Source organism: Miniopterus schreibersii (genome assembly GCF_964146895.1).
Source record: "Miniopterus schreibersii genome assembly, chromosome: 1".
NCBI lineage: Eukaryota > Metazoa > Chordata > Mammalia > Chiroptera > Miniopteridae > Miniopterus > Miniopterus schreibersii.
In genome coordinates, this window is record NC_138101.1 from 42881712 (window position 1) to 42909147 (window position 27436).

The 27436-nt window shown below is 38.6% G+C and overlaps 2 protein-coding genes across 9 annotated transcripts in view; one reads left to right on the top strand and one right to left on the bottom strand.

Annotated features, from left to right (window-relative positions):
- RCHY1 (ring finger and CHY zinc finger domain containing 1) lies at positions 1-20080 on the bottom strand. Of its 4 annotated transcripts, none has more exons than XM_081136640.1 (9): positions 19828-20080; positions 15685-15804; positions 15322-15437; positions 5815-5893; positions 4179-4223; positions 4013-4071; positions 3894-3920; positions 2865-2985; positions 1-661 (listed from the first exon to the last, which is right to left on the bottom strand). In XM_081136640.1, exons 1-9 carry the CDS (start codon positions 19915-19917, stop codon positions 533-535), a joined length of 786 nt encoding a protein of 261 aa, XP_080992766.1. In that variant the 5' UTR covers positions 19918-20080; the 3' UTR covers positions 1-532. The 4 variants fall into 4 exon arrangements, with proteins under 4 accessions (XP_080992766.1, XP_080992767.1, XP_080992768.1 ...); XM_081136641.1 differs by having other exon boundaries at positions 18227-20080; XM_081136642.1 differs by having other exon boundaries at positions 18617-20008.
- THAP6 (THAP domain containing 6) overlaps positions 20079-27436 on the top strand; it is a 13774-nt gene continuing 6416 nt past the window's right edge. Inside the window, exons 1-4 of one of the 5 annotated variants that reach the window (XM_081136682.1) lie at positions 20079-20144; positions 21345-21447; positions 22064-22271; positions 26696-26821. In XM_081136682.1, coding sequence (XP_080992808.1) covers positions 21368-21447; positions 22064-22271; positions 26696-26821 — 414 coding nt within the window. In that variant the 5' untranslated portion in view covers positions 20079-20144; positions 21345-21367. Of the gene's footprint in view, positions 20145-20299; positions 20544-21344; positions 21448-22063; positions 22272-26695; positions 26822-27436 lie in introns of those variants that run through there. The other 4 variants (XM_081136683.1, XM_081136684.1, XM_081136685.1 and 1 more) reach the window with 4 other exon arrangements.

Below are 27436 nucleotides of genomic sequence, written 5' to 3' on the forward strand. Positions count from 1 at the left end.
TACTGTTTCAATATAATTTTATTAGCAGTTATTATGTCAAAATTCACATTTACAAGATCCAAAGGACTGTCTTAGAAATTTCTAAAGCATATGGAATTAAGATTTTAACAGTAAGATAGAACATATTCTTATTATAGTGCAGCCCTTAAAAAGTCAAGAATACTTAGAATTAATTACAGTTCTGTCAAACTAGAAATGAATTCTGCGTGCACAGCGCCACTTAAAGCAAAGTTCCATGAAAGTATAACATATTTCTATTTCAGTGGCAACATCATTGGTTTCCAAACAACTGAGACTAAAGGAGTTTTCAATCAAAACACAAGTGTGGTAGCTTTCATTAAATACAGATATATGATAATTCTATAAAGAGACCCTGAATCCTTAAGTATTTGGAGTATGACTTTATGCTGTGACACTAGTAAAAAATGCATCAACTCTAATGCACAGATTCTGACACATTATGACAATAGGATACTAAAGATAGCCTTTTTCTATCAGAAAATGCTGAGTTTTCCAGTGCAGTATAGGTTGGTCATTGCTGATCTAGTGAAATTCTACAACCTCCGGCTTGAGCAGTATTGTAGGATTCACAAATATTACACTTCATGCCTAATATATGGAACTGAACTGTAGATCTTCCATTGCAATCATTGCAGAGAATCTAAAAAGTGAAGAGACGAATTCAAATTAAGTATATTAAACCTTACAAAGTGACAATGTCTGCTCCAAACAATTCCTCAAAAATCATACTGAAGATACACACACACACACACACACACACACACACTTAAGTCTAAACATTTCCACAAGTAGAAATACCTTTTGTTGTTCACTGAAAACTCTAAGAAGCTACTTTGAATTCAGAAAATGAAAATGTAGATTTGAGCCAAGAAGTCTATTTTAAAATAGCTCCTAAGTAGTATAAATAGTACTAGCACGAAAATCAATGTAGGCATAATCAGATCAACACCCATACAGATGCTCCTTGATTTATAATGGGGTTACATTCTGATAAACCCATCATAAGTTAATACTGTAAGTTGAAAATGCATTTAATACACCTAACCTACTGGACATCATAGCTTAGCCTGGGTGGTTTTTACCGAATGTGTATTGCTTTTGCACCGCCATAAAGTTGAAAAACCTAAGTCAAACCATCATCAGTCCAAGACCATCTGTACTTACAATTCAAAATAACATACATGATTTTATTATTTTCATTGACACTTAGAAAATTATGTTAGCTAATAAAACAAATTTTTACATACTTATCATAACATTTTTGCTTATTCTTTAGGTTTTTTTTGTTTTTGCAGTGGAGAAATTCAAGTTGCTTTATTGGTAGCACTACGCAAGGAGAATGGGAAAGTTATTGCTCAAAAGCCCAAACTCCTCGATGGCTTATAATCAGAGGATTTTAAAGAGTCAGGGAGAACAAGTATGAGGAAGTGCTAATAGGGCAAGTTTTAATTGGAGAAACCTGGAATTTGGCCATTTATGGTAAGGGACTTCAGCACCAGGTTTTCCTGGACAATGGACCCTCCATTTCTAATTCTTTAGGTTTAATATCTAAATTCCTAGCTTTCTACTTTGCAGGAATGAATTACAGTTCAAAAGTAGTTCCTAAAACTGAACAAAGAGAAGCTTTTGGCTCATCCCTGAAACGTCAATAATTTGCCACTTAATTAATCTTTTCTAGTACTAAGATCCTGAAAAATAAAGGTGTTAATCTGAAAACTGATCAATACTATGTGAGAAAACCATTAGCTTTAGAAAAGTCACACCATAATAAGGAGAAAACTTCTAAACTCACTCTAAATTATAATTTGGAAAATAATTATTTTATGAATATGATCTAAATGTAGAGGATAAGCAGTTGCCTAGAGCTAGTGAACTGGGGAATGACTGCTAATGAGTACAGGGTTTCTTTCTGGAGTGATGAAAATACTCTAAAATTCATGGTGATGATGTTTGTACAACTCCAAGAGTTGCTTTTAATATACTAAAAAGCACTGAATTATATACTTTAAATGGATGAGTTGTATGGTGTGTGAATTATATCTTATTTAAAGCTGTTATTTTAAAAAATCATCTACATGGAACAGAGCACACTGCAGCCTCTAGTAAAACATCACATGATCATATAAAACAAAAAATACTTTTTATTTGGCTTTCATAAGTGATTTTGACCCTTTTGTGTAGAAGTATCTAAACTAAACTGATGTTTAGAAAATTGAGATGTCCAAAAATTATTAAAGCACCAAAAAGCTATCAAGAATTCTAGTTCTGATCTGTAATTCAATATACTATTATGAGAAGAGACAGCACCACATCTCAATTAATGGAAAAAAGATGATCATTCTCTATAAGGCCAAAGGCACAGAAATACTTCTTATATTTTAGGTTATAGGCTAATAACCAAATTTTAAAGGTCTAAGTAAAAGAGAATAAACAGGGTAATAAACATTAAAAATCAAAAGGTGATTTTCAAAAATCAGCAAACATGTTCACGTGAAAGAAATTTTTAAAAACTGAAATTAAAATAAAACATCAAACCAGTAATTCACCTCTACTCAATTACATCATTGATTCTGGCAAGTAATGTGTAAATATTTCAGAATAAAGTTTTTGCCTGCCACCTAGTGTTGGGAAGAATTGCACAAAGGTATTCTTAAGAACTTTTCTTCCTGGTCAAGTTCAAAGTAAGTAAAATACAAAGATTATTTTGTCCATCCTTCCCATTTATCATCACATTGGCATTTAAGTCAAAGTAGTATTTTTTAGACAGACTTGATCAAAAGTACAAAAATAAACCAGAACATCAACAAGGAACTTGGGAATTTTTCAGCACTGACTCTACTCACATCTACAGTCATGTTCTGGTACTCGGAGGGCATGGGAGTCTGTGCGACCTCATCATCCAGCTGTCTCCAGTACCGCGTCATGTCTAAAGCAGAGTGCATACATAAGGGACATCGGTAGCCTCTAGAAAAGACAGAAGGTTACTTTCCAAACATTAAACTAGAGTATATCAACTCAGGCATTCAAGATACATGCTAACTGGTACATAAGCAATCCAAGACAGGGCATTATTCTGTATTTTAAGGAAATCTGTTACAAACCTGGGAACTTTTACATTATAAAAGTTTTCAATTAAATCCTGTATCATATGGCATTTTTAGAATCTACTTCTTTTTTCTCAGTTCTCTAAAATGGACAGGAATTAGTCCATAGTCTCAATATATTTTAAAAACCAATTAAGCTGCTTTTTAGCTAAACAACCCCAATTTCTGAATATATTCAAGTAAAGAAGACACTATAGTCCTTAAAATGTATTCTGATATTATTTCCTAAAAATTCTGAAAAAGTTTCCTTCTATCTGGCTATTATAAATTAAAACTCCTGCTCACCAATTTGCAGGACCGAAATACATTTTACAGTTTCCTCTTTCCTAACTATTCTTTATATCTCAATTTAACACCCTTCCCCCACAATAAAGCCATAGCTGTAGATAATCTCATTACCAGCTTTCTTTGCAGGTCATTATACTGCGCCAACATAAGGACTTAACAGAATTTTGAGCAACATGCCTCAGCATTTTTACAAAACTATGACTGCCTCTGGCAGACTGTGCTCCCTGGTGAGTGTAGAAAGAAAATCAGAGGTATCTGTCTCAGTTTCTAAGATGAGATAAGGCATAATAGAAATATGGGGACAAAGATATAGTCCTACATCCCCCAAGATGCTTTGCCCAGTTTAACACTACTCATTTATCCTACCCATCTGAAGATAAATATGTCATGCTCAATATGCTAACAGCAATGAAAAAGAAAATAAAAAATAAAACACCAGACATCTTACAACTGTAACATTTTTAAATCCCAAATACTCACTCTTTCAACATTTCTTCATAACACGTTCTGGAAAAAAACCAAAATGTTATTTCAGTAAAACAAAAACTATCTCCACTATTTTCAAACATTTTTGAGAAAAGAAACCAATGTTACTTTACCTATGTAAAAGATGTCCACATGGCAAGACATGAGCAACAACACGAGATGTGTGAATGTCCTGGCAAAAGAAATAAATGTTACTGCTTACATGAAGACAATATAAGCAGCCAAGTATTTTAAATTCAAGAGGGGGTATTTCCAAAGCAAAAACTATTCTAAGCTTACCTCCAAACATATTGGACAGTTCTGACGGGAAACATTTTCAATACACTGTTTAAAAGAGAAATTCAAATTACCTAAAGCTTAATGAGATGGAAATAACAGATATAACTTAATAATAAAAACTAATGAATTAAAAAAACAATACCAATTTACTGAAGATAATAATTAACATTAATACATGTTTCCTACATGTCACACAGGAACAATTTAACTCTCACAACCATTTCAGGCTTTGCATATTACCTGAAACAATGAAATTGCTCAATACATCTTAATTTTTCAGATTATATTCATTTTACAGATAAGGAAACTCAGTGAGTCAAGACTTACCAAAATTGCAGCAATAATAACCTTTGGACCCTTTCTATTTTATATGTGTTTTACTCCAAAGCTAAACTGCTTAATAATATTGATAATAGTAACAGTTCATGTTATCAAAATTTTACTACATGCCATACACTAAGTTCATTACCTGCACTAGCCTAATTAATTCTCACAACTATAAATGAAACACATATAATTATTACCCCATTTTACAGATGAGGTACCTGAGGCCTAGAAAAGCTAAATGACTTCCAAAATTACATGCTTGTAAGAGATGGAGAGATGGAACTATATTTGAGCTCCAACAGGATACTTCCAGGGTGTGAGTTCTTAACTGACAAGACAGTGTGTGATTAGATGTGGGGAGGTAAGGGAAAGCATGAAGCCATGGATAATGTCCAGGTTTTTTAAGTGAGCACTAGAGTAGATGGTAGGACCATTTACTAATACAAACAATAAAAGATAACTGAGAAACAGAACAAAAATATCAGAAGAAAAAATGTGGACATTTTTGAAAGACAACATAAGCATATCTAGCTATCACACCAAAATCAAGTCTTCCATACAACCAAACTCAATCCTTTTACCTCAAACAAATTCACAATCTATTAAACAAGTACTGTAAGCCAGGGCTAAACCCATGACGGTCGCCTTTACTCAGCTCCGTTCTTTTTGTTATGCCTTGTCACCATATCCCACATATCCATTATTTACTTCAACTTCTTTTACCACTTTACTATTTTATAGCTCAGTTATTATCTAGCACCTATTTTTAAAATCCCTCACAAGTCTCTCCACTCCCTAAATTCTTATATTAGATAGAATCAGTACTACAAATGATAGTTTATTACTTTTTTTCTAAATAATGAAAAATAATTTTAAAGGGCCTGGGATCATGATATAATGGCTACATCCAAATTAAAAATATTTGTCTAATCATTAAAAAAATATAAAGTTATTTTCTGAATTTTCTTGGAATGCTGTGTGCTAACAGGTCACACTGCTCCATATTTCTCCTTTACTATGCATTTTAAAAGCTATTCTTAAAACTAATACCAATGATAAAAATCCACAAACCAATTTAGAGGTTATCAACAATATACTAATAACTAATATAAGTATTCTTACATAAAGAAAAGGAATAGATCAGATATTCTAAAGCATATATTTTAGAACACCTACTCCTTAACACTGCTTAAAAATAGGCATAGTTGTACTTGGTAACACTGAAAATTAGCATGCTTCCAAACATATTAGGTTTTAAGCTGGTTTTCAAAAACATTGTTAATACTTTTAAAATTATACAAACTGATACCTTGTGTTTTCCTTGGAGATTCATAGCTAGGCATAAGTTACATTTCAAACAATGGAAAAAATCTTCCTTTGGACCAATCCTAAAGAAACACGTGAAAGCCAAAAAATTAGATTTGTTTTCACTACAGTGATAATTTACACATCATAAAACAGAGTTAGATGGCAGCATTCTAGACTGTGGTTTCTCCACCTAGGTATATTGACATTTTGGGCCAGATAATTCTTTTTGGTGGGGAACTATCTTGTGCATTGTAGGATGTTTAGCAGTATCTCTGGCCTATAACCAGTAGATGCCAGTAGCAGACTACCTCACTTCCCAACCAAGCTGTAACCAACAAAAATATCCCGGACATTGCTAAATATGCCCTGGGGGGCAAAATCATCCTTGGTTGAAAAACACTGTTTAGACTCTAATGATGATGGTGAAAACGATCACATATACAATAAAACAGATTATGGTTTTCAGATGATACCACCTTACGTGAATGATCTTGCTGAAGAAAATGAATGAACAGTGTACTTCTAAGGACAAAAAGAAATATGGTAGCCTTATCTAGTTAGTTATTCAATAGAGAGGACCTTCAATTCACAAAATATTTTCTGAAAAGAACCTGGACCATCCCATTTTGCTAAAAGAATGTGAGGCAGGCCCTAGCCAGTCTGATTCAGTGATTAGAGCATTGGTCGGTGGACTGAAGGCTCCTGGGTTTGATTCTGGCCAAACGCACATACCTCAGTTGCAGGCTTAATCCCCAGCCCCAGATGGGGAGTATGTAGAAGACAACCACTGGATGTGTCTGTGTCACATTGATGTTTCTCTCTCTCTCTCCCCCTTCCACTTTCTCTGAAGAGCAATGGAAAAAATATCCTTGAATAAGGGGAAAAAAAGAATGTGTGGCAGTATTCTGCCATCTTTTATGATGTTTGTACACCGAAGTTTATTTGATATGGCTTGTAAGTGGACAAATGAAGAAAGTTTGTGTTTAAAGTACTGGGAAGGAAACAGATTATGTAAAAATTGAAAAAATTCATAGGATGGATCATCCTAATAGGTGTTTATAAATCTAAAAATAAAAAATGTTTTACTATATTGGAGCTAAGAAGACAGCCACCTTTAAAAAACATTACGAGCTCTTGAAGATTACAAAAACACTGAATTTGGCAATGCATAGACAGAAGTATTGATAAGCCAGAATCTATTGGTGATATACTTGAGATCTGGAATCAGTATTGTATTTTTATGATACAAGTGCAAGAAGAACCAGGTGTAAGTATAAGTTAGAACCTACTTGAACTGTATCCAAACCCTGGAATCAAAAGACATAGGGTAATGACTGGGTAAGAAAACATGACCTATATATACGCTATCTACAAGAGACCCACCTCAGAACAGAAGATTCACAAAGGCTGAAAGTGAACAGGTGAAAAACTATTCCATGCAAATGAAAACGAAAAAAAGATGAGGTAGCAATACTTACAGCTAAAAAAACTTTAAAACAAAGGCCATAACACGAGTCAAATAAGAATACTAAATAATACTAAAGGGATCAATGAAACAAGAGAATACAACCCCTATAAACATATATACACGGATAGTAAGAACACCTAAATACATTTAAAAAATGTATGGCTCAGTGGTTGAGCATCATGAACCCATGAACCAAGAGGTCACGGTACAATTCCTGGTCAGGGCACCTGATTGGGTTGCAGGCTCAATCCCCAGTAGGGTTCGTGTAGGTGGCAGGTGATCAATGGTTTTCTCTCATCATTGATGTTTCTCTCTCTCTCTCTCTCTCTCTCTCTCCCTCCCTCCCTCCCTCTCCCTTCCTCTGAAATCAATTTTTTTTTTTTATTTTTTTTGGTGGACTTAAAGGGAGAGATTGACAACAATACAGTCATAGTAGGGGAATTTAACACCCCACTGACATCACTGGATAGAACTTCCAGACAAAAAAATAAACAAGGAAGCAGAACCTTAAATGATACACTAGATCAGAGGAATTTACTTTATATATACAGAAAAATTTTATCCCAAAGCAGAATATACATTCTTCTCAAGTGCACATGGAACATTCTCAAAGAGAGACCACATGTTAGGAAACAAAATAAGCCTTAACAAATTCAGAAAGGCTGAAATCATATCAAGCATTTTCTCAAATCACAATGGCATTGAAACTAGAAATCAACTACAATAAGAAAACTCAAAAACATTCAAACACATGGAAGTTAAATATAATGAAAGATGTTATCAATGAGATGGAGGAAGAAATAAAAAATTACGTGGAAACAAATATATATGAACATACCACAACCCAAACCTATATGACACAGAAAAAGCAGTCCTGAGAGGGAAGTTCATAGCACTACAAGGCTACTTCAAGAAACAAAAAATTCTCTAATAAACTCTCTGACCATACTACTAAAAGACTTAGAAAGAGAACAACGAGAAAAGCCCAGAGTAAGTAGAAGGAAGAAAATAATAAAGATCAGAGTGGAAATAAATGACATAGAGACTAAAAAAAAACACAAAAGATCAATGAAACCAAGAGCTGGTTCTTTGAAAAGATAAACAAGATTGATGAACCTTTAGCAAGACTCATCAAGAAACAAACAGAACCCAAATAAATAAAATCAGAAATGCAAGAGGCAAAGTAACAACTGACACCACAGAAATACAAAGGATTGTAAGAAAATACTTTGAACACCAATATGCCAACAAACTGGACAACCTGGGCGAATCAGACAAACACCTAGAAACATACAATCTTCCAAAACTCAATCAGGAAGAATCAGAAAACCTGAATAGACCAATAATAACTAATGATATTGAAGCAAGAATCAAAAAACTCCCAGTAGCCCAGCTGGACATGGCTCAGCAGTTGAGCATCGATCTAGGATCCAGGCGACCAGGGTTCAATTCCCGGTCAGGGCACATACCCGGGTTGCAAGCTTGATCCCCAGTGGGGGGCGTGCAGGAGGCAGCCGATCAATGACTCTCTCATCATTGATGTTTCTATCTCTCTTTCTCCTTCTCCTTTCCTCTCACTGAAATCAATAAAAATATTTTTTAAAAAAAACAAAAAACTCCCAGCAAACAAAAGTCCTGAACCAGATGGCTTCAAAGGCAAATTTTTCAAAACATTCAAAGAACTAACACCTATTCTCCTCAAACTGTTCCAAAAAAATTCAAGATGGGGGAAGATTTCCAAGCTCTTTTAAGGAGACCAGCATTAACCTAATTCCAAAACCAGATAAAGACACCACAAAGAAAGAAAATTACAGTCCAATATCCCTGATAAACACAGACGCTAAAATCCTCAACAAAATATCAGCAAATCAGATCCAGTGATACATTAAAAAGATCATACGCCATGACCAAGTAGGATTTATTCTGGGAATGCAAGGCTGGTACAATATTCACAAATCAATAAATGTGATATTTCACATAAACAAAATGAAGGATAAAAAAAAAATCACATTATCATATCAATAGACACAGAAAAAGCATTCGATTAAAGACCAGCACCCATTTATGATAAAAACTGTCAGTAAAGTGGGAATAAGAGGAATCATAGCTCAACAAAATGCCATATATGACAATCTTACAGCCAGCATCCTACTCAATGGGCAAAAACTAAAAGCATTTCCCTTAATATCAGGAACAAGACAGGGATGTCTGCTTTCACCACTTTTATTTACAATATAGTCCTGGAAATATTAGCCACAGTGATTGGACAAGAAGAAGAAATAAAAGGCACTCAAACTGGAAAGGAGGAAGTACAACTGTCTTTATTCACAGGTGACATGGTATTGTACATAGAAAACCCTAAAGACTCCACCAAAAAAACTACAAGATTTAATAAATGAATTTGGCAAAGCAGCAGAATTCAAAATTAATACCCACCCCGGCTGGCGTGGCTCAGTGGTTGAGCACTGACCTATGAACCAGGAGGTCACAGTTCAACTCTGGATCAAGGCACACGCCTGGGTTGCAGGCTCAATCCCCAGGAGGGGGCGTGCAGGAGGCAGCCAATCAATGATTCTCATCTCCCTCTCCCTTCCTCTCTCTGAAATCAATAAAAACATAGTTTTAAAAAAATTAATATCCAGAAATTGGTGGCATTTTTATACATCAATAATGAACTCTCAAAAAGAGAAACTAAGAAAACAATCCCATTCACCATTGCAACAACAGAGAAACAAAATCCCTAGGAATAAACTTAACCAAGGAGTTAAATGACCTGTTCTCAGAAAACTATAGGACACTGAAGAAAAAAACAGAAAAAAATACAAGTAAGTGGAAGCATATACCATGTTCATGGATTGGAAGAATTAACATCGTTAATATGTCGAAACTACACAGAGCAATCTACAGGTTCAACGCAATCCCAATTAAAATGCCAATGGCATATTTCACAGACCTATACTCCAAATATTCCAAAAATTTATATGGAACCAAAAAAAGACCTCAAATTACCTCAGCAATCTTGAGAAAGAAGAACAAAGTTGGAGGGATCATAATACCAAATGTCAAACTATTCTACAAAGCCATTGTGATCAAAACAGCCTGGTACTAGCACAAGAACAGGCATATAGAAAAATGGTACAGGACATAGGCCCTAGAAATCAATCCACACCATTATGGTGAATTAATATTTGACACAGAAGGCAAGGGCATACAATGAAGTAAAGACAGTCTCTTTAATAAGTGGTGTTGGGAACACTGGACAGGTACATACAAAAAAATGAAACTAGACCACCAACTTATACCATACACAAGAATAAACTGAAAATGGATAAAAGACTTAAATGTAAGTCATGAAACCATAAAAATCCTAGAAGAAAACATAAGCAGTAAAATCTCAGGCATCTCTTGTAGCAGTATTTTTGCCAATATATCTCCTAGGAGAAGGGAAACAAACAAAAAAATAAACAAATGGGACTACCTCAAAGTAAAAAGCTTCTACATAACAAAAGAAACTATCAACAAAATGGAAAGGGAACCCACTGTATGGGAGACTATATTGGCAATGATACATCTGATAAAGGGTTAATTTCCAAAATATATAAAGAACTTACACAACTCAACACCAGGAAAACAAACAATCGGAAAGCGTATCTCAGGTGCAGAGGTCATCCTTGAGGAGCAAGGGATCCCAGGTCCACATCAGGCACCTAGCCCAGGGCTCCGGTGCTGGAAAGAGACATCCCCATAACTTCTGGCTATAAAAACCAGTGCAAATTGAGGCTGAGTGAGATGAAGGGCTGCTAGAATCTTAGTTGTGTGTTTTTTCTTTTTAAAATATGTTTTTACTGACTTTTAGTAAGAGAAGAACGGAGAGGGATAGAGCAGAAACATTGACGAGAGAGAAACATCATAGATCGGCTGCCTTCTGCACACCCCCTACTGGGAAACAAGCCCAAAACCCGGGCATGTGCCCTGACCAGGAATTGAACAGGTGACATCTTGGTTCCTAAGTCAATGCTCAACCACTGAGCCAAGTAGTTCTTCTTAAAGGGTGTGCACATGGAGTTACTTTGACTCACTCTTTCTGAGTTCCAGCACTTGAATAACAGCTCAAAAGGCATCATTTGAGGAGGAATTGAAGTGGGGGCAGGGGAGCAGCTTTTCCCAGGCAGAAGTGCTGGCAGAGGTTATTGTTCCTTTTCTGAGCCCTTCCCCCACATAGCCAGCACGCAGGAGCCACATCCCAGTCTCCATCAATCTATGACTGTTTGCCAACCCTGGTGATTCCATGAGACTGTGCCCCACCAAACTTGTGGGTCCACTCAAGCTGTTTCCAGTGCCTTTTCCATAAAAATAGCCTGTCTTGGCTCACGCTTTAGACTTTCCTAAAGTCATTCAAACAAGCAGCATCTGGCCTCAATGTGCCCTGTACCTCTCACTAAGTGGCCCCAGACTCAGCAATAGCAGCAACTGGCCATGGTTCGCAGCTCAGCCTCTCCTGAGCACCTCCAAGCCCAGCCTAAGTAGCAGGCAGCTGCAGACTGCTGTGCAGCTCAAGCTAGGTGGCTGTGGGCTGAACACAGGTGGTGGCTGACCTTGGCCTGCACCTCCCTGGAGGCCCTAGAGCCAGCACACACAGTGGACCGCTTCAGACTACATTGAAACAATCCAAATACTTCCACAGCAAATCACTCAAGGAGACTCAGTGGGCATCAGACTCCCACTGAAGTAAGTCCTGCTCTATGGGGCAGGCCCCTATATAGTTGATTCTCCATGGTTGTCAGTGGTCACAGCCAGTCCTTGTATCGCATAGGCCTGGGAGTAAATCCTTCCCATTGACCTGGCAACAGCAATCAAGGCTCAACTACAACAAGAGGGTGTACACAGCCCACAAGGAGGTGGAAGGATGCAACTGGAATGCCTACTTCAGGGAGGCTATGCCAATGGACCCTACAGGACACCTGCTACATTAGGCCACTCTACCAAGCCTGGGAGATGCAGCAATTCTACCTAAAACAGAAACAAACACAGAAAGACTGCCAAAATGAGGAGACAAGAAAGCACGTCCCAAAAGAAAGAACAGAACAAAACTCCAGAAAAATAACTAAACAAAATGGAGACAAGCAATCTACTAGATGCAGAGTTCAAAACACTGGTTATAAGGATGTTCAATGAACTTACGGGAAGAGTAGTTGAACTTACAAAGAACTTCGACAGCATAAAAAAAGAACATGAAAACCATAAAAAAGAACCAGTTAGAAATTAAGGATACACTAACTGAAATGAAAAATAATTTACAGGGAATCACCAGTACAGCAGATGAAGCCAAGAATCAAATCAGCGATTTGTAATAGAAGAAAGCAAAAAACACCCAATCAGAACAGCAAAAATAAAAAATCCAAAAAAATGATTCTAGTGAGCCTCTGGGACAACTAAAACCGCACCAACATTTGCATTATAGGGATTCCAGAAGGAGAAGAGAGAGAGCAAAAAATTCAAAACCTATTTGAAAAAGTAATGACAGAAAACTTCCCTAACCTGGTGAAGGGAATAGACACAGGAGTCCAAGAAGTGCAGAAAGTCCCAAACAAGAGGAACCCAAAGGGGCCCACACCAAGACACATCATAATTAAAATGCAAAAGGTTGAAGACAAAGAAAGAATCTTAAAAACAGCAAGGGAAAAGCAGTTAGTTACCTACAAGGGAGCTCCCATAAGACGGTCAGCTGATTTCTCAACAGAAACTTTGCAGGCCAGAAGGGACTGGCATGAAATATCCAAAGTGATGAAAAGCAAGGACTTACAACCAATATTATTCTACTCAGCAAAGAGATCATTTAGAATCAGAGGACATATAAAGAGCTTCCCAGATAAAACAAAGCTAAAAGAATTTATCACCACCAAACCAGTATTGCATGGAATATTAAAGGGTCTTCTTTAAAAAGGGGGAAAAAAATGATCAAAAATATGAAAATGGCAATAAACACTTTATCAACAACTAAATATTTTTAATCTAAAAAAACAAAACATATGAACAAGCAGAACAGAAACAGACCCATACAGAGAACATTTTGATAGCTGCTAGATGGGAGGGGGACTAGGGAGGGTGTGTGAAAAAGGTGAATGGATTAAGAAATACAAATTGGTGGTTACAGAATAGTCATGGGGATGCGAAGTACAGCATAGAGAATACAGTCAATAATATTCTAATAACTATGTACGGTGTCAGATGGGTACTAGATTTATTGGGATGATCATTTAGTAAGTTACATAATGTCTAATCACTTGGTTATACACCTGAAACTAATATAATATTGTATGTCAACTGTAATTGAAAAATAAAAAATGACTTAAATTTTTTTAAAAAAAAGATAATGCAGAAAGAATGGAAGGCCAATTGAAATGCATAGGCTAATATAAGAGAATACTGACTGTTCAAAAAAATGTCTTCTAGAGTTTGAAATAGACACAGATTAAAATACATGACAACAATAGCATATAAATCCTCTTAGTGTTTAAGGTTCCTGCATTGTCCAGGAAATAATAAACATGTTACTCTAGTAAGCCAAGGGTGTGTATTATATTTTCTAAGTTCAAACACTAAGAGAACAATGGAAGAATGTATAACTAATAGGTTTAAAGAGAATAAAAATAGAATAAAAAAGGCTGATTAATCAAAAAGAAAGCAAGAAAGGACAGAAAAAAAGACAAATATGTAAATACTATGGCAATAGAAAACCCTAAAATTGTAAACTGAAATAAATATAACTATATTAATAAGTGGACTAAATACTCGGTAAAAAATCAGTCTTTATCAGACTCAATAAAAACATAAAACTCTACTATATTCTGTTTACAAGATACACAGCTTAAATGTAAATATACAAAATATTTGCAAATAAAAAATGAAAAAGGATATACAAGTAAATACTAATCAAAAGAAAGCAGATACAGATACAATGACTCTTAAGGCAGAAAACATTACTAAAGATAGAAACAAACATTATATAATGATAAATGAGTCAATCATAAAGAAAAATACCATGACTCTATGTAAGAACTGTATACGACTGCTTTAAAATATATAAAACAAAACACAAAAGAGCATATACTATATGATTCCATTTATAAAAAGCACAAAAAGTCAGGAGAGTGTTTACCTTGTGGGAGTGTACTGACTTAGGGCATAAGAAAGTCTATTAAGGTATTATGAGTATTCTATTTATTTGGGTGGTGGTTAAAAGTGTGTTCATAAGCAAACTCATAAGGCTATTTATGACTTCTGCATCTTTTGGTATGTTTATATTTCTTTAAAAACAAACTATAAAATAAAAGCAAAAAAGTGATTTAAAATATTCCGAACAGTCATTATCTCTCTCCAATGGCAACAAAGAGAAATGATTGACATAAAACACTAGGAACACCAACAATATTAGTAACATTCTATTTCTTAAACTGAGGGGCGTTTTTGTTTATTACTGTACTTCAAAACATACATACATTACATATATGCTTTTGTATAATTCTAATACTTCAGGATTTGTTTTTTAATTCCTATATACCAACATGTCAACAGTAACTTGTCGGTGGATGGATGGATTGTAGACTGTTTTATTTTACTTCTTTCTACTTTTCAGTATTTTCTAATTTTATCAAAACTTTTGATAATCTTTTTAAAAGCTAATTTTTAAAAAGAAAAAAATCCACCCTACCTTTCTACCTGTTGCCTACAAAACACTTCATTATATAAGCATATTTTATATCCCAAAGTAAAAATGTTAGTCACATAATAGTTGGTGGGCTAAATAAATGATTATTAAGAAAGAAGCATGAAGAAACTTTTTAGAATGGAAATGGTTTTTTTATCTTTATTGTGTTGTTAGTAACATAGTTACAGATATTTGTCAAAATTTACTGAACTGGAAACAAAATGAATGTGTCTTATTGCATATAAATTATATTCCAATAAAGCTGATTTTTTAAAACTATTATTCCCAGATACACTAGAAGTAATTAGAAAAGAACATTTTACATACAGTACCTACAAATTCCACAGTTTTCACAATGATACTGCTTCTTGTCTTTGTCAAACAGATGGCAGATACTGCAATAATATTCTCCAAACAATGTGCTACATTCTTCACAAGTCTGTTGGGCCTAAAAAAGGAACATGTAATTAAAAATTGGGATAAATTTACCATAACATTTTGAATTACTATTTGAATATCCAGAATTTATGTTAAAGTATATGCAGTTTTATTTCTACAAGTTTTGAAACATTTAAATCAAAGATAATGCTTATTTTGAGTTGTCTTACTTGGCAATACTCTTGATTAAAATTTTTAAACCACCTTAGTAAAAACAGTTTAAAAATAAATAAAATAGAAATGTGATAAAATCTTACATGTTGAATTTTTTCACAGTTTATGCACTGCACTTCCTTTACTTTAAAGCGATCTAGCTGATGATCTTCCTTGTTATCATGACACAACCGGCAAGTATACAACTTGCCACAGCAAGGTGCCTAATGCCCAGGGGGAAAAATAAGAGTTATAAGAAGCAAGAGAAGACAAGTTTGCAATGCAAAAAGAAAATTTTCTTCCTCCTCCTCCTGGAACAAGGTCAAAGACTACAAGCAACAAATCAGGTAAGCTGATCCTAAACATAACATTTTACTGTTTCGTGGTATATTTTAACTATTTTCTTCAACATCTATATATATGAAGTTGAACACAATCTTGTCCTTAAAGGGAAAAGAATCATAAAAGATGGAAATCCTCAGACTGAAAAATCAATCCTGCAACACCCTAAACTCATTTTCAGCCTAAATGGCAAGCCAGTAACTTATTAACATTTCCAGATAAATTCATTTACCTACTTCAATCCCTAAACATTAAATATTACAAAGATACTTTCCAATACATTGTAATCTTTTAGCTCCACTCATTTCTGAAGACTTCCTATGCCATGACTTACCATAATATAGTTCATTCCTCAAAGATTTCTAACATTCAATTGGCTGCCTTTCTCTCCAGCACTACTCTTGTCTTAAATCTTAGTGATCTGCCCATCCACAATGATAATCCTTCAATACCCTGAATTCAGTTCCTTGACTTTCTCACTTCCAATGGTCTTGTCCTCCGACCCTCCTCAGCCACATATGCTCAGTCATACTATAGGAACAATGTTTCTCCAATGTTTTGGTGTTAGGGACCTTTTACACTCTTAAAAATTACTGAGTATCCCAGAGAGCTTTTGTTTATGTGGATTATATCTATTAATACCATATTATAAATTAAAACAAATAGGTTTTTAAAAATATTACTTTGTAAAATAATAGTAACAAGCCACTACATCTTAACATAAATAACATATTTTAATGAATAATAAGTTATATTTTCCCCCAAAATAGCTGAATTGTCAGTTTTGCTTCTGCATTCAATCAGTTTTGGTTGAAGTATATGAAGAAATTTTGAACTCGCACAAATATGTAGCTGGAAAGGGAGTACTTCAATAGCCTTTTCAGAGGATTATGGATATTCTTCTCTGATACTATACCAAAACTCAACTCCTCTTATAAATGGTTAGTTGTAACATGGTCTCTGAAATCACATCAGTAAACTTTTCTCACTGTTACATTAAAACCCATTGACCTATCTTGAATTTTGTATCTTTTACTTATGTATTGGTTATTTGGAAAGTATCAGTTCACTAAATTATGCAATATCAAAAATCAGATTCATTAATATCACTACCCATCTCATCAGAAAATTCTTTAGGTATTGGGAAGCATTCAAGCTCCCAGGGACAGAGACAAGTTTTCCAAAATTCTATTTTGTTCATGAAAGCTCAAATTTTATCACTGTTGGTTGTTTTCCTTGTAATGACAGTCTCATTTCTCTCCTTTTTGAGAAAATGTTCACCAAATACCCAAGTCTGAATAATTATAGTTCAAGTAAATAGGTGCTATTCCATAAAAACGCAAATAGTTCAGTTTGTAATCCAATTGCACAAAAGCTTTTCCCCACAAAATCACCTAAATTCAGTTTGCAGAAGTGGTTGATGAAAACATCCCATTTCATCAAACATGTGAAAGGACATATTCAAGGGATGAGATTTTATAAAATTAGTAATTTCACTGCTTTAATTTTATCAATGACATTCTTAAGTGAACCTGGCTTTTTTTTTAAGGTTTTTATTTTTATTTTTTTCTAAATCCTCACCCGAGGATATTTTTTTCATTGCTTTTCAGAGAGAGTGGAAGGGAGTGAGAGTGAGAGTGAGAGTGAGAGAGAGAGAGAGAGAAACATCAATGTTGGAGAGACACATCAATTGGTTGCCTCCTGCACACACCTGGGTGAAGTACCTGCCCAGAATCAAACCCAAGACTCTAGAAGAACTGAGTCCTATTTGTACCTTAATTTCAAGTATGGAATTCTCTAAACACTACTTCCTCTCTTTCCAACACACTCCAATTCTTGCCCTACACACACCCTAGTTCCTTCTCTCTTCCCCTACATACTCACCTACCCAGAATCTCAGCCGGTTAAGTCCAATTCTCTCCTGCTTAACTTATATAGGAGCAGCCGAATACCGTTAAAGAAAAAGGGCCAACACTGACTGGTCTCATAAAGTCACAACCACCAAAAAAAAAAAAAAAAGTGGGCTCTTATTACCACGTTTTTCTAGTCAATTCCTGCATTCTTCCAGAGTCTAGGACCTAGGGCCTATGATTATTTCACATCTCCTCTCTTTTTACACCTCAAACACCTTTTCCTCCCTCCCTAAAATCTGCTGATGGATTTCACTACTTCACTATGAAAACAGAAGAGGTAATCAAAAGAACATCCTCCCACAAATTCTATCACCCTACTTGCAAATGTACCTCATACTCTTTCCTTCTGTTACACAATCTCCAGCCCATGTTATTATTTAAGGCTACCTACCTTCACTTGTACATTGGATTCCACCTCTTTGGATACTCAAGGGCAGTGCTCCTACAATTTCCCCTCTCCCTCCTATTACAAAATGTTTTCACTTTACTGGGTCATTTCCAAGAACATACAAACAGGCAGCAATAACTCCCATCTTAAGGGGGTGGGGGGGAATCTCATGACCCCACACCTCCCAGCAACCACAGCCTTATATTTTTGTTCTTTTACAACAACACTCCAAGAGTTGTCTCTAAAGACGGCTACCAGTTTCCACTATTCCTATTTTTCTCTTGAATCCACTCCAATAAGGTTTTCTCCCAGTATCGCCACAGAAACTTCTCAGGATCACCAGTAACCTCCTCCTTGATAAACTTAAAGGTCCATTTTCAGTTGTTATCTTACTCAAAGTGCAGCGTTTTATTTAGTTGATCATTTCCTCCCAAAAAGGAAGTCAGTCAACTCTTCACTTGGCCTCTGGTACTTAAGGAAGACAGAGGACAAGGGAAAAAAGCCTTTGATGCGCGGGTCCCAGGACCTCAGTGCTTGAAACAGATACAATCTCTGCACAGTTTCTTGGGGGCTGGAGGGAGGGACAAAACGTTGAATTCCGTTTCAGACCTCAAGCTTGAAACAGTAACAGGCGCACCCGGTGGCAGCGGAATCGTAAGGAGAGCATTCAGCTCCTTTCTCAACACTTGGTGAACGACCAACGTCGAAGGAGCGCGTCCAGTGCAGCGGAGGAATGCTCACCAAACCGCGGCCTGCGAAAAGGGTTCGGGTCGTCCTAACAGGCGCCTCGCCACGAAACAGGAACTCCTATCACCCGTACTGTACATACGGGCACTCAAAGGGTAGTCTGCCCAAAGGCCCCGACTTACTAAAGGAGCAGAGCTAACATTTGGGCGTAGGGCTGTGGGGCTCCAAATCCCAAGCTTTTTACACAGAATCTTTTAACTGTTTATTGCACGAAAAATCAGTAAACTTTCAATCAGATGGAGGCCGAGTTTTAAAATTCTAGACTGACTAGAAGTTTTTCTCCAAGTGAACACCCCAAGTAAGAATAGATGCACGCGAGGCACTGTCCGGTCCGTCACTCCCACCGAGCGGCCCTTGCGCGCCGTCCACCTATTCACACCGACGTTCTGGCCGGGCGGCCGGCTCCCCCACCGGCCCTAACTGAAGCCGGCTCGCCGGGGCGCGGCCGCCACAGCGGCCGAAGTCACGCTGCGGGCCTCCACCTGCTCACCCTCTCCCGTTATGTCCTCACGCACTCGAAAGGGCTCTGGGAACGGCCCGCCCAGGCCCGAGGCCGCCTCAGTCTGCTTCCAGCAGCAGAAACCGAGCTCGATAAGGCCACCGACGGTGACTGCGGTGCGAGCCCAGGCGCTTCCCCAGCAAGAGGGGCTCCGCTGGCGAAGCACGAAACAGGCGCTTCGCGGGGCCCGCGGACAGCTCGCCAAGCACGCTCCCGGCAGCGGGCGCCCCGCTCGAGGCGAAGGCGGCAGCCTGACAGCGCAGCCTCCAGCTCACGCCCGGGCCTCGCCGCCCGGCCCACTCCGCCCCTGCCCGGCCCCGCGGAAGCTCGGGGAGGAAGAAGCCCGTGAAGTCGTCACCTTCAGGAGGCAGCCTCTGTCATAATGCTCGCAGCCCCGCCGCCCTCGCTCGGGGCCTCGGGCGCCATCTTCCCGCGCCAAGGCCGCCATCTCCTGGACCTCCCCTCCCACGCCAAGGACCCCCTTCCGAGGATGAGAACTACGCGCCGAGCCGCCGCGCCGCCCTCGCGCACCCCCTCCCGGCCGCGGCCGCCGCCGGAGCCAATATGGCGGCCGGGCACGTGACCCGGGGCAGTCGGATTTCCGGCGGACGGGGCGGAAGCGAAGGAAGACGCAATCTCTGTCGCCGGCGTTAGTCGCTGTCTCCGCCGCTAACGGTAACGACTCGTAGGCTGCCTCCTCTCCCCCACCCGCCGCGGCCCGCCCGAGCTGGGGCCGGCGCACTGCAGCGGCGCGGAGACGCCCGCGGCCCGGGGCGGCAGGCCCGTCGGCCGCCTCCGCACCTGCCGGGCGGCCCCGCCCTCCCCTGCGTGGCCGCAGCCTGCGGAAAGGGGCGGAGCCCGGCCGCCCGGGTGGGCGCGGGCCCTCCGCGGCGCGGGTCCCCTGCTCCCTGTCCCCGGCCGCTCTCCTGGCTCCCGGTTCACTCAGAATCTGCGCGAACGGCCGCGATGTGCCAGTCACCAGCCGAGGCGCGGGGACAGGCGGGAAGAGCGCCCCGCCGCGCCGTCGGGGACCTCGTAGGCTCGGGGGTAGAAGGACATTGGGGAGTCCCTGAAGTAAATGGAAGGTTCCAGCCTGGGGAAGTGCCGGACGGAGCGCGTTTCCACGAGAGCTAGTGCCAGAGGGGGTCGCTCCTCCCCTGGGAGTCCGGCGGGAGCTGCGAGGCGCGGGCGGGCCGGGCGCGGGGCCGGTGCTGCGGGAGGCGCCCTGGCGGGAGGCGCCCTGGCGGGAGGCGCGCGGGGCCGGTGCTGCGGGAGGAGCCCTGGCGGGAGGCACCGGGGCCGGTGCTGCGGGAGGAGCCCTGGCGGGAGGCGCCGGGGCCGGGAGCTGCGGGAGGAGCCCCGGCGGGAGGCGCGCGGGGCCGGAGCTGCGGGAGGAGCCCCGGCGGGAGGCGCGCGGGGCCGGGAGCTGCGGGAGGAGCCCCGGCGGGAGGCGCGCGGGGCCGGGAGCTGCGGGAGGAGCCCCGGCGGGAGGCGCCGGGGCCGGGAGCTGCGGGAGGCGCCCCGGCGGGAGGCGCGCGGGGCCGGTGCTGCGGGAGGAGCCCCGGCGGGAGGCGCGCGGGGCCGGTGCTGCGGGAGGAGCCCCGGCGGGAGGCGCCGGGGCCGGGAGCTGCGGGAGGAGCCCTGGCGGGAGGCGCGCGGGTCTGGGAAACGAGCCGCCTGCCCGGCGCCCGCTAAACGCGGCTTCTCCTTAGGGAGCCCGGCCCCGGGAACTCAGGAGCGGAGCTGCGGGTGTTGGGAGAAAAGAGTTGTCTTTGGCTTTCTAATAGGACTTTCTCTTACCTAAAATGTACTAGGAAAGGTGTGTTCCCCTTGGCTTTGAAGGTGCTAACTCTGACCATTTTAACTTTCTTTCAGTTCTGTTATGAGTTGCTAAAATCATGGTGAAATGTTGCTCGGCGATTGGATGTGCTTCTCGCTGTTTGCCAAATTCCAAGTTAAAAGGACTGACTTTCCATGTGTAAGATTTTTGCGGTAGTGAAGCCAAGTGTTTTAAAAAGCAAAAAGTAGTTTTACTTAAGTCTTAAGTTTTGAACTTTAGTTCCCAAGTTCTTTTTAAATAACCTTTTTAGTTAAATTTGAAGTGACAGGGATACCTTTACACTTTTATAATTTAGTTTAGAAGTTTAAGATACCTGCCCAAGGCATCAGGCTGGTTAACAAAAATATCATCAAAGCCGCGTTTGCTAGCATTACTTTGCATTTTAACACACCTTCAAAGAAATTCAGTGTGGTTTATGTGTAGCTTACAATCGGACTAAAGGATCTTTGCCCAAATATAGTCTGTCCTGGGATGAAGAAAAACCTTCAGTTGTGGTGGATCTTACTATATTAAATATCTTTTGAAACTTCTTTATAACATGAGAAAAATTTAAATGAGGGCCATATGTCTACAGCGTGATTGGTAGAAAAATCTGACTATTAAAAGTGAAAGTTAAAACATGAATCTTAATGGTTTCCATAATATTTCCCAAGAGTAATAACAAACTGGTTAAGGAATTAATTTAGTCACACCCCTAATTCAAGTAGAGTATCAATAGTGTTTAATTTTAAAATACTTTTTGTATTTTTTCTAGATTCCCCACAGATGAAAATGTCAAAAGAAAATGGGTATTAGCAATGAAAAGACTTGATGTGAATGCTGCAGGCATTTGGGAGCCTAAAAAAGGAGATGTGTTGTGTTCAAGGCACTTTAAGAAGACAGATTTTGACAGAAGTTCTCCAAATATTAAACTGAAACCTGGAGTCATACCTTCTATCTTTGATTCTCCATCTCACTTACAGGTTTGTTTATGAGATACTTCTTACCACCGTTTCTCACTCTTTATGGTACTGTTGAAAAAGCTTAACCATACTTGCTTTGAAATCCTTTTAAGTTTTTAAATATGTAAACTGCTGCTTCAGACTTTGTAACGTGTAGTAGGAGTATTTTACCAATAGCCACTCAGAAATGTTTGTACATTACCAAGGTTTGGTGAAGTGTACTGACCCTAAGAGTTAACATAATTCAATATTTGTATCTGAAAAATAGAGGAACATAAGAGGGTTGAAGTAAAGTTCCAATTTGGCAGTCCTGCTCACTCTGGAGCAAAAGTCAAGAGCAGAGCCTCCAATAGGTCCAGCATATACTTTTAGAGCCACGTACATTTGAACTTAAAGCCTAGGTAGGACTGGAAGGAAGAAAACCAGAAGGCGATAACAGGAGAAGGTAAGGAGAGAAGAGGTCTGAAAAAGAAAATAAAAGGATTGGGTTAGTAAACTCTAGTTGAATTCTGTTTTTTCTCAGTGGTACTAGTGCTATGGGTTGGCTGCCTCACCTTCAATACCTTTCTTGACTTCGTGTTCCTGGAAGTGTATGTGTGTGCTTCCAAAAACTTAGACTGACTGATTCCAATGTGGACCATTCAGGAAGAGCCTGTGGGTTCCACAGTAGTAATTAACCTCCATTGAAAGGTATCTCCTTCCTGACAGCTGGAAACAAGGAAGTAGTCCAGTAGTGTAACTGCACCCATGTGGCCTTGGTCACTTTGTATTGTTGTTCTATTGTGGTACCTGAGTTATCAAGTAGAGACTGCCTCACTTTCTTCCTTATTAATAAATGTGCAATGTCTTGTGCCATTTGCTCTAAAGGGTTTTTATTCTGTAGTAAGGTGTCAAATATCTATCATGGTAAGAGGACCTTAAAAAATGTGGGCATAAAAAACTATAAGTTACTGACTTTCAAAAAATATTTCCTAATAAAGAAAATTTTTATTATAGGAAATTAGATATTAAAGAGAAAATAAAAATTAACAATAATCACTTAATCCAGAGATAACACTGTTAACACTCTGATGTGTTAGCTTTCTAGTCATCTGTATGTGTATGTTTATATATAAATTCATCTATATTTATATAGTTTTACGAAAATAGAATTAGACGGTATATATATTCTCCTTTTTATTTGCTCCTCTTTTTTTCTTTTTTTTTAAATTGATTTTAGAGAGCGGAAGAGGGGGAGATAGAAACACTGATTGGTTGCCTCCCACCCCAACTGGGGATCAAACCCACATATATTATTCATTCATTTAGTCCTCACAACAATCATATGAGATAAATACTACTATTATCCTCATTTTACCACTTGGGGAAACAGGCCCAGAGAGCTGGAATACCTTCCCCAAGTCACACAGCTATTAAATGGCAGAGGCTGGATTTCAACCCAGGCATGTTGGCTCCAGAGTCCACTTTTAACTACTGTTTTCCATGATGTTAAATATAGGGTGGGGCAAAAGTAGCTTTACAGATGTTTGTATGGAAAATAATACAAGAATAAATAATACAAGAATAAACTCTGAACAGAATAGATTCAATGACATGGAAACATGGATCAGACTGACGAATGTCAGAGGGATGGAGGAGGGTAGTGGGTGGAGAGGGAGAGAGTAACCAAAGAATTTATATGCATATATGTACAACCCAAGGACATGGACACAGGTGTGGAGAGGGACTGGGGAGGGGGGTGGGACGGGGTGGAATGGGTCATTGGGGAGAAAAAGGGGCATCTGTAATATTTTAAGCAAAACACAAAAATCATTAGCCTAAAAAAAATAAAATGATTTTCTCTAAAAATAAATAACTAAACTGTGTTTTGAGTACTTACAACTGTAAACCTACTTTTGCCTCACCCTATATTTTTTCACAGTGGCTTTCAAATGTTAGCCTACATAAGACTTAATTGAGGAAGCTTTTTAAAATGCAGAAGCCTGTATCGCTCTTTCAGAGAATTTGATTCAGTAAGTTTGTGTTAAGAGTCTAGGAAATCTGCGCTTCATAACATGCACCCAACATGATCATGTTACAGATCTATGGATCACATTTTTAAAAGAATACTGTATGGAACACCAATTTTTTAAACTAAATTTTATATTGAAGTACAACATATATGCAGAATAGTACACACATCGTAAGTGTATACATAGACCAGTGAATTTTCACAAAGAGAATAGACTCATGTAACTCCCCTGAAAGATATGGAATATTACCAGTACCCCAGAAGCCTCCCTCATGCTTTTTCCCCAACCACTACACCCACAAAGTTAATTGATGTCATTGTCAGTTATATAAACAGAGTCATATACTATGTACTCTGGCTTCTTTAGCTCAACATTACATTTGTGTCATTAATTCTCATTGTAGCATGTGATAATAGTTCATTTATTTTCTTTGCACTATAATATTCCATTGTAGAAATAAACTATACTTTTTTCATTCAACTACGAACATTTTTGTCCATGTCTTTTGATGCACTTATGCACACATTTATGAAGAATATACATAACTTCTCTTAGAAGTGAAATTGCTAACTCCTAGGGATGTGTATGTTCAGCTTAAGTAGATATTGTCATAATTTTCCAAAGTGGTTTGCCAATTTATAGTCCCACCTTCAGTGTATAAAACTTCCTCTGGTTCTATATCCTTGCTAGCACTTGCTGGTGTCAGCTATATAGAACATTTTTAATGACCATATAGCCATTGATTCTATGTATGAACAATAGTTTATGTAATCAGCCCTCACTATTATATATAGGTTATCATCTTTTAGTATTTTAAAGAGCACTATAATGAACATTATTGTAGTTGGATTTTTTTTTTTTTTTGTATTCCTCACCTGAGGATATTTTTTCCATTGCTTTTCAGAGAGAATGGAAGGGGGAGAGAGAAAGAGGGAAACATCAATGTGAGAGAGACACATTGATTGATTTCCTCCCCAGGGCCAGAAATCGAGCCTGTAACAGAGGTAAATGCCCCTGACCGGAATTGAACCTGAGACCCTTCAGTCCTCGGGCTGATGCTCTAACCACCAAGCAAAACCGGCTAGGGCTATATCTTTGTACATATCTTTATTTCCTCAAACTAAATTCTTGGAAATACAATTGTTGGATCAAAAATTGTACACATTTTTTTAATTTTAAAGAAATCCTGTTTTTTTTAATTTTTTAAATTGATTTTAGAGAGGGAAAGGGAGAGAAACATCCATTCGTTGCCTCCCGTACCCACCCCAGAGATTGAACCCACAACCTGAGTATGTGGCCTGACCAGGAATCAAACCCACCACCTTTCAGTGTAAGGGACAACGCTCCAACCAACTGAGTAACACTAGACAGGGCCTCATTTTTAAGACTTGTGTTTGATACAGTTCTCCTAAAGGCTTATACCAATCTATTCCCCTACTAGCAATGCATAAAAATGTCTGCCCACTCTAATCCTCTCAGTATTGTGTTTTTAACTTTTGATAAAATTGACAGGCAAAAATGTCATCTTACTGTTTTAATTCATCTCTGAATGTTAGTGAGTTTCTACATTTTTATATGTTTATTAGCCATTTGTATGTATGTGTGTTCAGGTCATCTTCTATTTTCATACTTTTATAAAATTCAGACTTTTTTGTTGAGTAGCCAGTCCTATATTTTCTCTTGTCTGACTTTAGCCTTTCCTACCTCAAGATTATATAAACATTTCCTAAATTTTTTTATAGTCCATCGTGGTTTTTATCTTTACATAAATTTTTAGTACACAGAATTTCATCATGTTTTATTGTGTATAAAGGATATAACGTTTTCTTAATTAGTTCATTTTGACATAGCTTTTCTCCACTTATTTATGATGCCATTTTTTAAATTCTAAAGGCTTTTATCTACTTGAACTATTTCTAGATTTTTCTGTCTAGGAGAATAGCAGACTTTTTGCTTTTGTTTCTGTGTAATATATTTTTTGTATGTTTTTAAATTGATTTTAGAGAGAGGAAGGGAGATGAATAGAGAGATGGAAACGTCATTTGGCTGCCTTCTGCACGCCCCCTACTGGACATCAAGCCCACAACCAGGGCATGTACCCTGACCAGGAATAAAACCAGTGACCTCTTGGTTCATGGGTTACTGAGCCACACTGACAGGGCAAGTGTAAAATATTTTTAATACTTGTAGGGCATATCTTTTCCTCATTATTACTCTTCCTTTTTAGGAAAATTTGTGTTTCTAGATGAACTTTAGAGTGATTTTGGGAAAGTTCCTTTAAAGTAATTTCAGTGGAACTTAAAATTTACTGACTTTTAAAATCAGTTTCCGTGAAAAGAAATGTATTAATTTTACTATACAAAGTAAGGAAGAAATAAAAATTTTGAAAGGGCAGAAGTATCTACAATAATTGTTATTAACTCTTCTTAACAGGGGAAAAGAGAAAAGCTGCATTGTAGGAAAAACTTCACCCTCAAAACCCTTCCAGTCACAAACCACAATCACCAGCTTGTTGGTGCTTCCTCGTGTATTGAAGAATTTCAATCCCAGTTTATTTTTGTAAGTAAAATTACTCACTGAGCTAATGTTGATAAATTTTTTTAAGTTTCTTTACCTTTATTGTTGAAAATATTACAGATGTCTCCTTTTTACTCCCATTGATCCCCTCCATCCTGCATCCATCCCACCCCCAGGCCTTCCCCAGACCAGTGTCTGTGTCCATGGGTTATGCTTATAAACATACAAGTTTTTTGATTAATCTCTCCACACCCACTGCCCCCTCCCCGCCTTCCCTCTGAGATCCCTCAGTCTATTCCATGCTTCTATGTCTCTGGATCCATTTTGTTGTCAGTTTATTTTGTTTATTAGATTCCACATATAAGTGAGATCATGTGGTATTTGTCTTTCTCTGACTGGCTTATTTCACTTAGCATAATACTTTGCAGTTCTCTCCATGCTGTCCCAAAGGATAAAAGATCCTTCTTTTTTTACAGCTGCATAGCATTCCATGTTGTAAATGTGCCACAGCTTTTTCATCCACTCATTTGCTGTTGGGCACTTGGGCTGTTTCCAGATCTTAGCTATTGTAAATTGCACTGCTATAAACATAGGGGGCATAAACTCTTTATGATTGGTGTTTCGGGTTTCTTAGGATATATTCCTAGAAGTGGGATC